Source organism: Myodes glareolus, chromosome 24 (genome assembly GCF_982192425.1).
Source record: "Myodes glareolus chromosome 24, mMyoGla1.1, whole genome shotgun sequence".
NCBI classification, from domain to species: Eukaryota; Metazoa; Chordata; class Mammalia; order Rodentia; family Cricetidae; genus Myodes; species Myodes glareolus.
Genome location: NC_142049.1, coordinates 29,935,277 through 29,949,914, shown reverse-complemented (window position 1 = coordinate 29,949,914; position 14,638 = coordinate 29,935,277). Strand labels below are relative to the sequence as shown.

Here is a 14,638-nt window from a genome sequence, read left to right as displayed (position 1 = left end):
GACTTAGGGGAGTTCTCTGATTATAGCGGGCATAGACTAAGGATCCCTCTCTACACTTTGTGCTTTGAAAGCTGCCATCCTTAAATACACTGCACTATTTACTGCCAGCTTAGTTTTTCCTCATCTTGTTATTATGCCAGATTGTCCTCTGCCATGCAGAGCTAACGCCCCCACAGCTGGGGACTAGGGTTTCATGGGGGAGTTTCAGCCACTGTGCTGGTCTGTGTACTCTGGGTCTTGTGAAAATAGAAATTTCTGTTGGGCTTCTATAAAACATGGCTGTTGTTCCTTGACACCCCCTCCAGCCTTCTGCGGAAACTTCTGGGCCTGATGGCTCTGGAAGAAGAAGCTGAGGAGCAGGGAACAGAGCTGGAGCCTCCCATAATGCTCAGATAGAGAATGGGACAGGATGAGAGTTGTGGGTCCATAGGTGCCGACTTAGACTCTAGCGGTACTGGGGCCATCATGCAGGGCTTGGCGTTTTAAGAGGGGCATCCTTCTTCACTCCTTCACTGACTCTGAGCCTGCACCAGGAACCCTTAGCCTCTTACTTCCTGAGACTCCTCTGTTTCTTCAGAAACCATGGCATTAGAGACAAACCACGAAGCAAAGAAGAGAGAGAAGGCGGGGCAGGGAGGAGAAAGGCAGACCACTCCACTGAGATCTGTGCGGGTCCTCATCAGGGACTGGTGCCAGGTCCCTGCCATCCAGGCCAAGGGTGCCTGTGAGCCCTCCTGATCCTGCAGGTGTGTTTTCTCTCTGCACCTTTCAGGCACAGGCTTTGTAGCTACCCAGACTTAGCACAGGCCAATCACGTCACCTGTACCCACTGCAGCATTGACCACATGGTCTGAGGATGTTTTTCAAGTGCTCTGATAAAAACCCTTGCTTGGGAAGTACAGGTACATGGCGGGGGGGGGGGCACCTAAGATGTGGGAACCTGGAGAATGCTGGGGTTCTCGCTAGGGCTTTCTACTAGGGCTTATGCAAGCCCGGACAGTGCAGGGTTCTGTAGCAGTCACAGGGCAGAGCTTTGCCTGTCAAACTCCCCTGTTAGGGCTGGTTGGGACCCCAGCAGATACCCCGAGCCTCTCTCTGGAAAGATTCCTTCTCAGGCTGTTGGGATTTCCCACTTCCTAACAGGTAACTTCATCTCAGAATCCTACTGTGCCGAAGATGACATCCAAAGCAGCAAGGACCATCCTGCCTTGCTTCTTGAAGTCACAGAGGGAATGCTGCAGTCCACTAATTTGTGTCTGTGCTGAGGTAGAAATGCTGCAAGGTTTGGCAGATACACGAAATGTCTAAAACTTTAGGGGGTGCCTAACCTAGCACCTTCCAAAACATGTGATCCATGCTTATACACAATTGCATGCCCATGAAGAACCCGGGAGTGAAGAAAAGCCATTCGCAGCAGAGTGGTACCTGCTATGTCCATCACAAGGCAGTTGGGGATGCTGAAAAGAGTGTGGCTGGGGCATTTCCTCTGTTGGTTAATTATCCTCTTTTACTGTTGGGTATTGAGCATAGTGTTTCATGCACTACCACTGAGTCACCTCCCAGACCCATCTTTAATTCAATAGATCCCCGGAAGTGGGATGTGGAGCAACAATGGCATGCATTCAGAGAATGCTCTATGGGCATTGGGAACAGTGCAGAAAAATGAAAAAATAGATCTCCAGAAGAAGAAGGAAAAGAAGGAAGAAGAGGAGGAGGAGAAGGAGGAGGAGGAAGAGGAGAAGGAGGAGGAAGAGGAGGAGGAGGAAGAGGAGAAGGAGAAGGAGGAGAAGGAGGAGGAGAAGTTGTTGAAGAGGTTAAAGAAACCAGAAGTGGCATGCCACTGGTCACGATAGTAGACCACGACTCCAAAATGATTAAAAATGGCTGAAATCTAAAATGACCGAAGGACTATCCCTGGGAGTTCATATCACAGAAGTGGGTTTCCATCTACTAAGGATGGTCTGTTGTATACATTTTGCGGCCATTTCCTTTTGGAAGGGACCACCCAGGTCCCTTTCCACAATATTTCCCTCCCCAGTTATCATCTTGGGAGGATGGAGGTAGAAGGAGCTGGAAGAACTGAGCTAGGGTGTGTCTGCAGCTGGGCATCAGCATTTGCCCAGAAAAGAAAGACGAGGCTGCAGGTGTGGGAATGGGCCCTTTCCACAAAGGCCAATGAACAGCTCTGCCAATCTTCTGCCCTCCAGTGGGCAACAAAGTGAATCTGAGGAGGGCCAGCCCCGCAGTAAGGATGCTAGTTCCTAGAAGGGCAGAAAGTACGGCTGCCCCTGTGGTTTTGTGTGCAAAGTGCAGCAGGGCCTGCTGAGGATTCAGAAGGAAAGTCATTTCTTTCAGGAAGCTTAGGGTGTGGATCTAAGTTACCTGAGACTGGCAGGAAGGATGGCTGGGATAGTTACCGCCACCCCATGGCTAGGGCACCACGCAGTGATGGGTAGAAGAGGCACACGGCCCGCACACTTGTCCTGGGAGAGACTGGGCAGCGTACCTGGCTGGGAAGTCAGTCATGAACAGCTCTGGGACAAGCTCCTGCAGCGGCACAGGGACCTCGGGGTGTCTGGGGCAGGAGATGAAGTCCCGCTCAATGGCTGTCAGCACACAGTCTTCCATATCAAAGTACTGCACGCCCTCTGACTTCTCATTCGGATCTGCATGCTGGGACCAAGATGTCTCGCAGACCGGGCAGGGTACGTACTGCTCCATAAGTGGGGTCCCATCACTTTCCGTGGCTGTCAGGGCTAAGTGGGGACAGAGGAGGAGACAGTTCCTGTGAACTGGATGTGTGGGGGTCCTCTGAGAAGGACCCTACCACCCTGGGCCTGGTTGGTTTTACATCAGAGACCCTGCCTACTCCTGCCTGGGCCCCAGGGAGCCAGAAATTTGGTACCACTCTGGGATGCCTTATTCCTTTAGTTTTGATTTTAAGGCAGGGTTTGGTTATATAGCCAAAGCTGACCTCAAACTCACGATTCTCTGATCTCAGTTTTCCAAACGCTGGGGTTACAGCAGGTACCAACCGCACTCACCACCTGGTGACTTGTGCAGTAAAACTGTTGAGGCTAAAGGATTTGCCAGGAAGGAGCTATATCATGGTCTAGACCCAGAGTCAGAGTATCCCGCAGCCCTTGGAAGGCTGGTAGAGGCGGGCGAGACAAGAGTGGTAGGGACTTTATCTGCGTGGCTGAGGCTGAGTCTAAGCCACACTCCATTACCCTGACCATGGTTAGTACAAGTTAGAGACAGAAGACCTGTTGGAGCGCTCTGGGTAAGTTAAATGCAGGGGATAGAGAGTACAGACGATCATAGGACGTTTAGCGTGGGCTCACCTATCAGTAGTATACTGTTTCTGTGCTCTCTCATTAGGAGGTGGTAAGAAACACCCACAGAAGTACCCTGGGGCAGGGTAGGGACCTCCTTTGTATAAGACAGTGTGGATTCCTAGATGTTCTGGGTGTATCTGGCATTCACAGGAATCCACAGTGAGAGACTCTTGGCCACTGGCTCGCAGCGCTGGCTCTAGAACATCTTGTCTCAAACGCTTGGCCAAGTTTCTTCTGTCTCAGATTATTGTCTACTTGGCTCACCTGCCAAACCCCCAGCACCTACTGAGGCGGGGCATGGACTGGCAGGGAGCTACAAAGTGGCCAAAGACTTGACACAGGTCTTGGGGGGCCCCCTTGGCTGGCCAAGAGTCCTCCAGGCACCTTGACCCACACCAGTTGATTTCCTCTACCTAAGCCGTTTTCCATGTTGGTCACTCATTGAAGCAACATGCTAAGAAGCCAGGTGCCATGTCTGGAATATGTATCCAGTGGCATTCTGCTACATCCCTGAGCACTGTCCTGTGGTCCTGGGATATAAGGCTCTGGGGCAGGTGGGTAGACTGGTTCATACAGGCTTGTGTGACAGACAGGGTGTCCTGAGTCCACCCTCTACCCTTTGACCTCTGATAAGGTTAAATGTAGGGGCTAGTGAGTATAAAAGATACTTCAGAGGCTGCGAGGGGGAGAAGCGCGCTCTCTGCCTGCTCTCCCCACAGCTGCCTTCCTGCCGCTGCCCCCGCAGCCTTCTCCCTGCTGTCTGCTCTCTGTCCACCCCAGTAGCAAAACAAACAGAGGACCTCAGGGGGTTTGCTTCAAACAGTATTTTCTTTGGTCAAACTGTTGATGGGGACATGGATTCAAAGAGTCGGAGAAGGGCTGTGTGGGTGGTTTGATCGCCACCAGCATGAGAAGGGACACACAGGGAAGGAGGAAAGGGAACGACAGCCCTGGCCTCCTTCACTGTCCCTACACCAGGGACAGACCTCCACTTTCAGGTCTTCCTGATGTCAAGTATATGTACTTACACAAGGCATATGTACGGTTCTTTGGGCCACGCGTGGGACCCAGAGACCTTCCCCCTATATACTGTAGGCAGCCAGGACACCTAGTTCTGTTCCATTTTTTGTGGGTCACACTGTTCCCAAAGCACTTCTCTGCTCTCCCAGAGCAGGTCTCCCGTGGAGCCTAGGGCTCTCAGGAAAAGGGCTGAACCCGGTGGCAACTTTGCTTTCTCTGAGAGACAGCCTCATTCTGATTTAAAATGCATCTCTATAAGCGTGGTCAAAGGCTTGGCTCCAGAATATTCTCTCACCTGGAAACCACTGATCGATCAGGGAGTTGACATGGTCTGTGATAAAAGCCATTGCTGAGAAGTCCCTCACTTCTGATTGGCAGATGATTTTAATTCCTCCGCTCTTTTTCTTCTTCCAGTTCACGTCTGAGGACTCCACGCTGTAACGCAAAAATGGCAAGGAGCCCATTGCCAAACTATTGAGGAGCTGGAGGTGATTTCCCTGCTCCCAAGGATGGACTTAACTCTCAGGGACCCTGAGAATCCATGCGCCAAGTGGGATATTGGGGTGACTCTTCTGTTTATATATTGTTTATGACTCAACTTTTTCCTTGTCCCTACTCCCCCAAATAGAGTGAGCTCAAATTCTGGGCCGTGGCCACCCTCAGCCTATCCAGAAGAAGTCGTGGAAAGAGAACAGGAAGATGGGACCATCAGGGCAAACAGAGGGAGGGTCTCTATTTCTAGCAAGCTCTTCCAGGAGCAGAATTCTGACTCCACACGGAAGAGCACCAGGTCGGGGCTGTCACGGGCCACTGCTTGGGAACCGTGCTGACCCTGCCCGCAGGCTCCCGGATGTTCCCACCTGAGGTAGCCCCCATCGAAAGTAACCAGCAGCCCTTCTTGCCAGTAGATGGTCTGGTTTCTTTTGACCCTGAACGTGCTGCAGCGATTCCTCTGGTTTCCCGTGAAACTGTAAATGGCGACTTTCCGGTTCCTGCTTTTTGTATTCTTCTTGTTTTCAAAAAGCTGAAAGACAGAGAGAGAAAAGGACCCTGTTTAAGAATTCTGGGCTCCTCACTGGCCTTGTGCAGAACTCGAGGAGGCTGGCCTGGCCCCATCTTGATAAATTGCTGCAGCTTCCCACCCGTGCCTCCCACGCCCACTGCGCATCCCCGCTGCCAAGTCAAAGGCCACATGATCTGGAAGGGTCTCCAGGGTACCCTGGGAACAGATTTTCTAAGCGATTACAAATAGGCTGTTCTTCTCTGAACACTTCCCTCCCCAAATTCACAAGTGAAAACAGTTCATTTGGTAATGTGGACAGGACAGAAAAATAAAACAGAGAAAATAAACAACCAACAACTTAACACTCAGAAGGAAGAACTTTAAGATTTGGGTAGGTATGAGCCCAGGAGTTTTTCTTACTATACCTATGTGTAAAAAAGAGTGGTACAGCGTGTGTTCCTCATTCTGCATGCTCTTTGGCCGGGGGATACAGCTCAGTGATAGCGCGCTTACCAACCATGCCCCAGGCTCTAGCATGAACCGCAAGCAGCGAAAAACAAGGTATACTTTGAAAATGTCATTGCTGCCTTGCCATTGAAACTCACTGACAATTCATTTTCCTAAGGCTGAGGTAGTGATTTCTCTAGCCATTCCTTTCTGTTAGGTTGGCTCTTCCGCTCCCTCCAAAATATAGCACTATGACTACGGAAAACATACGAAGATTTCTCTGGTTCAGTAGTGGGGTGCCCGACCTAGGGTCTGACAGTTTTAAGGCTCTGGGTGCATAGCGAGGTTTGGAATGCAAGAGACTATCATCACAGCCACTGCCCACCAGGGCCAGGCATCTCGCTGGGATCTTTGTTGGTCTGGCAGATCTACAAATAGAGAGGCTATAGCTGCGGGAATCTGCATGCCTTTGATGGATGCTGAGGCTGAACCCTTCTCCCCTCTGTCCTCCATCTGAATTTTAACAGGATTTCTTTCGGCATTGATTTCTCAGACAGGCATGCTCCCATCCAGCAGCCCCCCCTTGTGAGCTCAGCCTCCCACAATGTGGGGGGGGGCGCAGTGACCTCCCACTTAGAACACAGCAGGACACAGTTCAAACGGAGGGCAGAGAGACAGATGAAACCCTAGGAGAGACGGTGCCAGCACCCGCTCGGTTAGCCAGAGCATCATTCTGGCATCATAGAGAGATCACTCCCCGATCCGCAACACAGGCTGCAACACTTCGGATTGATTTTCAGCCTCTTGTGCTCATTTTTCTTCCCATAAAATGGGAAGATCAAAGAACATCTTTACCGAGCCAAGAAGTGGTAATTCACTAAGGGCGCTCTAATTAGAGGGTGGCAAAAGCAAAGTCAGGCAGAGATCAATGTCAAAAGAGACTCAACAGCTCAACAATGGGAGTGTATGCCAGGGACTCACAAACTGTAGAGTGTGCCCCGATCCCCTGGGGGGTCTTGTCAATGACAAGCAGCTGGACTCCATCCTGAAGTTTCTGAGGGGGTAGATCTGGAGTTGGGGCTTAACAATGGGTATCTCTCACCGGATCTCAGGTGAGGTCAGTTTCGCTGGTCTGGGAACCCCACTTTTGAGAACCACTGCTCTAGGCAAATATTACTTCTGTATTATTGTTTTGCATGAAATTAGTGTTGACTGACAGCTGGGCTGCTTCTCCACAACTCTGGCTGGACCCACGGAACATCACCCATGGGTTGGCTCTTCATTGTGACCAAAGCAAGTGGGTATTTTCCAGCAGAGGTTCCACACTTGGCTGCGGAATGGCATCACCGGGGACCTTTACAAAGTCTAGATGATGCAAGCTGGGCGTGGGATGCATATCTAACTCCAGCCTGTAGGCTCGTCAGCGAGATGGCTTAGCACAGATGCTCACCCCTAAGCCTGACAACTGAGTTCAGGCCCTGGGGCCCAGGTGATGGAAAGAGAGAAGCAATTCTTGTAGGTTGTCCTTACTATGATACTTAGGTATGGACGGTTACAACCAGGATTCTAAATTTGGGTGATCTGAGACGTCAGAGATTCCTCTCAGGTAAGTCAGGGATACAGCCAGGACAGCAAGACCATGAAGTCAGGGCCCTGGGGAATAACGGAAACTGCTAATTCTGGACCCATTTCATAGCTGCTGCACCCAAAGTATGGTGGTATGGTGGGGGACCCTGCTTCTGCTTGCACAAGCTCCACGGTGACTGGGGAATGGTTAATATTTGGGACCATCACTCCAGGAGGGAGGAGGCTAAGTCATATGGGTACAAACTTGGTATTCCCAGTCTAGGCCAATGGCTTCACACTATGCTTGCCTCTCAACCCTGTATCGGTTATATCACCACAGGGGAGCAGCCTTCAGTTAGGTCCCACCAACACAGAAGTTGGAGTCTTCCCGTCTTCCCCCGAGAGTAGGCTTTTGGAAGCCCATTCCATCCCGACGCCTTATCCTCCCAGCAGCTACCTGCAGGTCCATCTCAGCCAAGCTGATCAGCATCCGTGCTATGAACCTCTGCCAGAAGCCAACAGGCACGAAGCTCATCTTAAACACCCGCTGGATGGTGTTAGCCATTGGGTGCCGCATGCTGTGGGTGTCCAGCCCAGGTTTGGACGGAAGGAGGTGTGGTAAGAGGTAGCTGAAACACAGAAGGGAAGAGATGATTATCGTGGCCTGCGGTCCCCTGCAGGACCCTGGTCCCTGTGGGAAGGCCTCTGCTGAGAAAGCCCAGGCTGCCAGGCATCCTCCCTATAGAGTTCGAGAACCCAGAGTGACGTGGATGGGAAGACGTGAAGACATAAACATGCCGGGCACAGCAAATCGGAGTTGCTTCTCAGAAAACTGGGTTGTGGTTGTGAAATCACTTAACACCGACTTTGGTTGGGGGGGGGGAAACAAATACAGCTGCACTGTTCTGAGGACAAGGCAGATATCAGGGTCAGGGTGACTGTTTTCTTGGTCTTCGAAGCTGTTTATTGTTCTTGGCTAATGAAAACAACACACGACCTTAAAAGTTAGAACATGGCGGTTTTACGCAGAACAAATGATGTTTTATGAGAACACAAGTGGACAGGGTCATCGTTAAACTGTTGCGTCACTAGGTGACCTAGGTGCTTTTGTCTTTTGTCATTTAAAAGAGCGGACAGCCAGGAAGTCGCTCCCCACAAATGCATCTGGAAAGTGAGATATACCATGTGCTATGAACTATGAGTTAAGGGGCAGGCACAGGGCAGGCATGGGCTAGGCTATCCTGGCAAAGCAGAGGCTGGATTCTTTTCTCTTTAAAAAATATTGTTATTATACATATGGATGCTTGGCCTACATCTCTGTGCGCTGTGTGTGTAGTACCCATCGAGTCCAGAAGAGGGCGTCAGAACCCTTGGGACTGTAATTACAGATGGCTGTGAGCCTCCATGTAAGTGCTGGGAATGGAATCCAGGTTCTCTGGAAGAGCAGCCAGCGTTCATAACTGCTGAGCCATATGTACAGCTCCTGGAATCATTTCTTAATGAAGGTGTTGCCTTCAGCAATCCCAGTCCTGCTGACCATGCCTCCACAAGAGCCATAGAACACATGACAAAAACTCCAGTACCAGACACGAGAAACCTTCTGTCAAGTTGCTGGTCAATGGAATCCAAGAGATTCTCAAAACAACATATTGTTTTGCCCTTTGCGGTTGCCCTTCGCTGCCTCCCAAAGGTTTAAGGTTAAGTTCCTATTGCTGTGGACTCACACTTCAGACACAGGATCTAACCTGGAGGTCGTCTCCCTGAGGGCTAGCTTTCACGACACCAGAAGGTGCTAAGTGAGCTACCAAGGGAGGAAGCAAGCAACAGTCACCCAGCTCTGATCCCATGACCCACAATCCTCAGCATAGCAAGGTAGCCCTGACTGTGCAATAGTGGGGTCAGATCTTGGCAGTAACCAACAGCTGTATATTTAAGGCCTGGTCAACAGGAAGGAAATCATGGTTGGTGCTGGAAATGCCGCTAACTTCCTGGGGCTCACGAGGTCATGGACCTTAGAAGCAAACCTATTACTTCACTTTACTAGACCAGAAGCATTTCTAGCTGAATTCTAAATCTACACGCACAGATGAATCTAGCTCCTAACCCTCTTTGCTGCTGATAGACTATTACAGAATAGCATTGAATGGTCAGAATGCGGAGATCACCTGACTATAGGCTACCCAGAGGAGAAGCGTACATTTGCAACACAGCCCTGCACCTTAGGCTCAGAGAACACTGGAGAAGAAGGGGAAGAAATAGTCTAAGAGCCCAAGGACCACGAAGTCTGCTGTGAGACTGTGTCTCCTAAAAATCACAAGGAAGCTGTACCCGTGATACCTTGACAAATACAATTACCCAAGTAAGACCTGAACAGTGACAACACCAAGAACCACCATAAAATGGAAGTGGAAAATGTCACAGGGCCCCAACCTTAGACAACCAATGAGACTACTGGGGGAGTAAGAATTAGTCTCTACTGATCTGGGAGGTCCTTCTGTCTATGTGTTGCTTTTATTGATTGATGAATAAGGCTGTCTTGGCCAAAGGCTTAGCAGAGTAGAGCTAGGCAGGAGGTGCAGACAAAGATACAGAGGGAGAGGAAGCAGAGTCCAGGAGATGCCAAGGAGCAAGAGGGCCTAACATTACTGGCAAGCCACGAGCCTCGGGCTGAAATATAAATGAATAGAAATGAGTTAATTTATAGTTAGAGCTATCCAGAAAGAAGACTAAGCCATTGGACAAACAATCGTAACTTAATTTTAATAAGCCTCAGAGTAGTTATTTCATAAGTGACTATGGGAACTAGCGAGTGGGGACCTAGTGGGTGGAGAGAAACCGGTCTATTGGGACTGGGCAAGACGGAGAAAAGGCCTCCATCTCCACCTTCCTAAGGATGAGTCTTTGGCTGGCCACAGTACCAAGTGGTCAGCTTGGAAGTCATATACATGCAATGCTAAATAAACTCATCAGGTTCTATATATATATTTAAGCCAATCACACACACACGCGCACACACACACACACACACACACACGCACAACGTAACAATAATAATAAAAGAAAAAAAGAGGAAGTGAAGGGGGGTGAACAGGACCGGAAGGAGTTCAAACTTCAAACTATGAGTGGCCATGGAAGTCAGATCTTGAAGGGAATAGGAGTGCCTGGGCAGAAAGGCTGTCCTAAGGGGTAGACAAGACTGGATGCAGAAGTGAATTATTCCTGTGTCTGATGAGTGTCAATGAGTTCCCGAACCCTGGGCAGGGCAGTGTGCCCTCTGAGGATGGGGGCTACTGCAGGTTGCGCCACTGAGATGGCCGTAGATGTGGGTTGGGGGCCTTCCAGAGATGGTCAGAGCGAAGGCATTTCTGCCAGCAGGAAATGAAAATGCTGGAAAAGACAGGTCTTGGAAGTTCATCGATCTCAAGTTTCTGAAGGTCTTGGCAGGAGTGGTGGGGGGATCATGGGCTACAGGTGGAAGACCCAGGTCCCAAAGGAGCAGCTGCGTCTGTATGGATTCCGAGACCATAGCTGCATTGCTGACCCACGGAAGCCTATGGTGTAAGGAGCTGGAACTCACCTCAGACACAAGGGAAATAATGTCTGGGCTAGGATGGAAAATGTTCTGCAGCTCACAGCTTTATGCGGATCCAGACATGTGGGCCACAGGACGTAACATGACCAAACAGTAAGGGCAGTGCTGCCGATCCCTACTCTCTCTGGAGCTTCTGGGTGTAAGAGACGCTGTTCTATGCAGTATAATCTAATTTACTCCTGGTAGCAAGGGCAATAGTAGTAGGTAACGGTATTGTTGTTATTCTGCAGGGGAGAAAAAAAGGTAACTGGGGCTCCTTCTCTGGCAGTCTGCCTCTAAGCTGTCACCCCGTGGTGCAGAAACGTCCTTGGACTTGGCAGTAATCTGGCTGATTTTTATTGTTCAACCATATAGGTAGAATGACACACACACACACACACACACACACACACACACACACACAAAGATACTCTTACTGAATGCCAATGTATAATACATCCTTACTCTTCTAATCCACTGCTACATGATAAGGCCAGAATATAATATTGTAGATCATGGCAGTGTACACTGACAGGTGGCCCAACCTTGAGCTTTTGTTGGCCGGTGGCAATGATATGGAATAAGAGGCCATGAGACAGACCTTGAATCTGTTTTTGGAGGTTTTTATCTTTAGGACTCTGCTCATGACTCCATACAAATGAAGCAAAAAGGTCTTGCGTTCCTCCCCTCAACCGTGTTATGGGCGAGTGTAAAGGAGGCTATTTCTGTGGACGGCTGGTTTACACCAACAGAATCCGTAGAATGGCTGCCCAGGGACCAAGCCAGCTCCCCCACCGTATGGCACCACTGTAAGTCTCTGGAGTTGGAGCATGGAGTGTTCTAGGGCAGGTTCATTATAAGGGTTCATGGATTTGGGATACTCGCTGCTGCCATCAAAGCCAGGAAGTGGTCAGACCAACCAAGGACATCAGTGGAGCCTGGGCAGTCACCAGAGTTTTGGTGCCCTCTCAGGGGTCCTAATTCAGGGTCTGGGGCATTGGCAATTCTCATGTTCAGGAGTGTGAGTGTTGACATGGAGTAGCACGGGTGACCATGGGTGATAGGGGAGTTCAGCCAATCATATTCTGTTTTGGGGGCGTGCCGCCCTCAGGCAAAAGCCTGCCTATAAACCTTGCAAACGTGCTCTGCTAGCCCTCTTTTCGCCTGGCTCCTGTGTCCGGACGGATCGGTTGGATTCTGGTGTAAGCTGTTGTAAGTCTTACTTCTGTTTATTAAAGCTATATATTTTGTATCAAGATAGTCTGGGGACTTTTCTTTACCAATCGCCCTGCAGCTTCACATGGGAAGAAAGCATCAACACACTACTAAGGATGCACATTCTAATACTTAGCGGAAACACTGAAGACCACACCGAGAAGAGATCAAAAATGCGACTAGCTCAGAAGGCGAACAAAATGAACAAAGGCACAAACTAAATGGTACAAATAGGAAGCAAATGACAAGCTACTTAAATCCAGCTCTAAAACTAATCACTTCACGTAGATGAACTAAGTTTTCCTATTTAGGACAGAGAACATCAGGTTAGACGATTCACTGGCAATAAGGTATTCATTGTGATATACATACTCCGATCAATTTGAAATAAAGCAGACTGCTGTAGTTAAAAGCGAAAAGACCTCCAAAGCGCATATGTGGTTATTTTAAATATCAGACTAAATGGACGTCAAGAAAGAGACTATTACCTGAAGCAACGAGAGACACTCTATAATGGAAGAGCCGAGAACATTTCAAACAGCATGTTGTCATAAATTTCCAGCATGGCTACCGTTGTGCTTTGAGCCTTTCGTAAATACAGTGGGGGATTAAATATAAACAGAGCCATGTCAGGATGGTTGAGTTCATAACCGAAGTGGGTACTTAGCAGGGGCAGAAGACATGGCACAGATACACTTGGTAAGGAGGAGCCATGTCCAGGTGGGTCAGAGTGGGATAGGGAGAGATTTCCCTATGCAGCGGGGAGTGTTGCCGCACCTAAAGGGAAGGAACTGTTTATGGCCTTTTCTGCTCTGTATTTTCTCACTGCAGCTAGACACGGGCAAGGGAATCGGTAGAAAGGGAAACCCTGGACGAGGGGAGACTACTGTAGATGTCCTCAGCGGAAGCAGAAGACAGCACTTGGGAGGTGGTAGAGTCCCACAGTGGAGGGGTGGACTGGAGCAGACATTAGGGGCGTGGGGAAGAATTTGGGGTGGTGCGGATGATGTGCCCTGCGAGATGAAGCAGCAGAGGGGAGAAAGCAGAGGCCTTGGCTGTGCTTCCAAACACCCGCCTTCCAGGCGGCAGCGTTGTGGAGGCCCAGGCCTGAGCCTGTCCAACCGGTCACCCTCAGTGGACTTGCAAGTGCATTCTGGGGCCGCGTCACTGACACGTGTGCCCACGTCCCGGAATATTTTCACTCATCGCATTACCAAGCCAATGGCTGCCCCAAGGAGAACCGCCCTTGCCTGGTTTTCTGACCCCTTTCAATAAGTGGATTCCTTCCAACTGCCTGGAAACAGTAGCCATGGCACAGATATGGGGTGGTCAAAGTGGTGCCTGCTGTGTGCTGTGCTAAGCACCTGGCCATCCCCCGGAGGTAGCTATCCTGGTGGTAATAGCCCTGGGCATCTTGTTGAGGCCACCAGTGTCCTTGGACCCCATCCCTTCCTTCAGCATATACCGGGCTATGGCCTCACCTGTCATTGGCAACAGGAAGGGCAATCTCAAACTTGGCCAGGAACTGGAAGTACTGCTCCTCAGTCTGCTGTGTGAAGCCGGTCCCCACCAGCAGCATCCGGAGGTCCTCTGCCCGGATCACCCCGTTCTTCGCCACTGACCGTGAGCCCTTGATGTTGAAGATCCTCTGCAGGCATTCGGACAGCCAGATGGGGTCCAGGAAGTACAGGTTCCTCAGGCCGTGGCTCGTGTCTGGGAAGTGCAGCAGGGCTCCCGTTTCTATGAGGAAGCTGATGGCTGCAGGCCGGGAGGGAGGAAGCTGGGTCAGACTCACACAGGGACCAGAAGGGACTCAGCGATGACCCTGTTCCCAGGAGGAAACCAATACTTCTGGCCTCCCAGGCTCATCAGACAGGGTGGGCAGCTGGAGCCTGGTGACACATTGTGATGCTTACCAGTGTCCTGAGTTGATTGATGGTCAAGCAACTACAAGTAACCCTTGTTATCAGATTGAGTGTCCGTGAGTTTCACCACTTGATGAAATTTACCTACAAAGTCCCCAAACAACACGTGAAGTGCTTTCATAGCTCTGCGCAGACACTGAGCTGTGTGTTCCGACCTGAGCTCTCTCATGTTGTGAATGCCCATCCTATGGTCTATCTGTTGCCTTGTTTAAATTTTGTGCACTTGGAGCAATTCTGCTGTCTAAAATGACCCTCAAGCACGGGGCTAAGGGACTGCCTAGTGTGTCTAAGCACAGGACTGACTTATAGAGAGAACACAGCGTTAGATTAGCAAACGTTAGGCATGAACAAGCGACCACTGCACGAGCTAACCAATCAATAATATATGTCAAACAATGAACGAGGTATATGTGCTGGCTCGTTCTTATTGTTCCCTTGATACAGCCGAGACTCACCTGGGAGAGTCTCAGCTGAGGAAAGAGCTAGATCATCCCTAGGCCGACCGTATCTGTGGGAGATTGTCTCGATTATTAATTGACCTAGCCCATTGTGG

The 14,638-nt window shown here is 50.1% G+C and overlaps 1 protein-coding gene across 2 annotated transcripts in view; it reads right to left on the bottom strand.

Annotated features, from left to right (window-relative positions):
• The window catches only part of Lrrk1 (leucine rich repeat kinase 1), a 141,904-nt gene that overhangs the window by 20,370 nt on the left and 106,896 nt on the right, over positions 1-14,638 (bottom strand). For both annotated transcript variants that reach the window (XM_087901569.1, XM_087901568.1), the window contains exons 20-24: positions 13,642-13,918; positions 7,832-8,003; positions 5,219-5,382; positions 4,654-4,793; positions 2,507-2,756 (exon numbers count right to left, since the gene is read on the bottom strand). In XM_087901569.1, the coding sequence (XP_087757695.1) occupies positions 2,507-2,756; positions 4,654-4,793; positions 5,219-5,382; positions 7,832-8,003; positions 13,642-13,918 (1,003 nt within the window). The remainder of the gene's footprint in view (positions 1-2,506; positions 2,757-4,653; positions 4,794-5,218; positions 5,383-7,831; positions 8,004-13,641; positions 13,919-14,638) is intronic.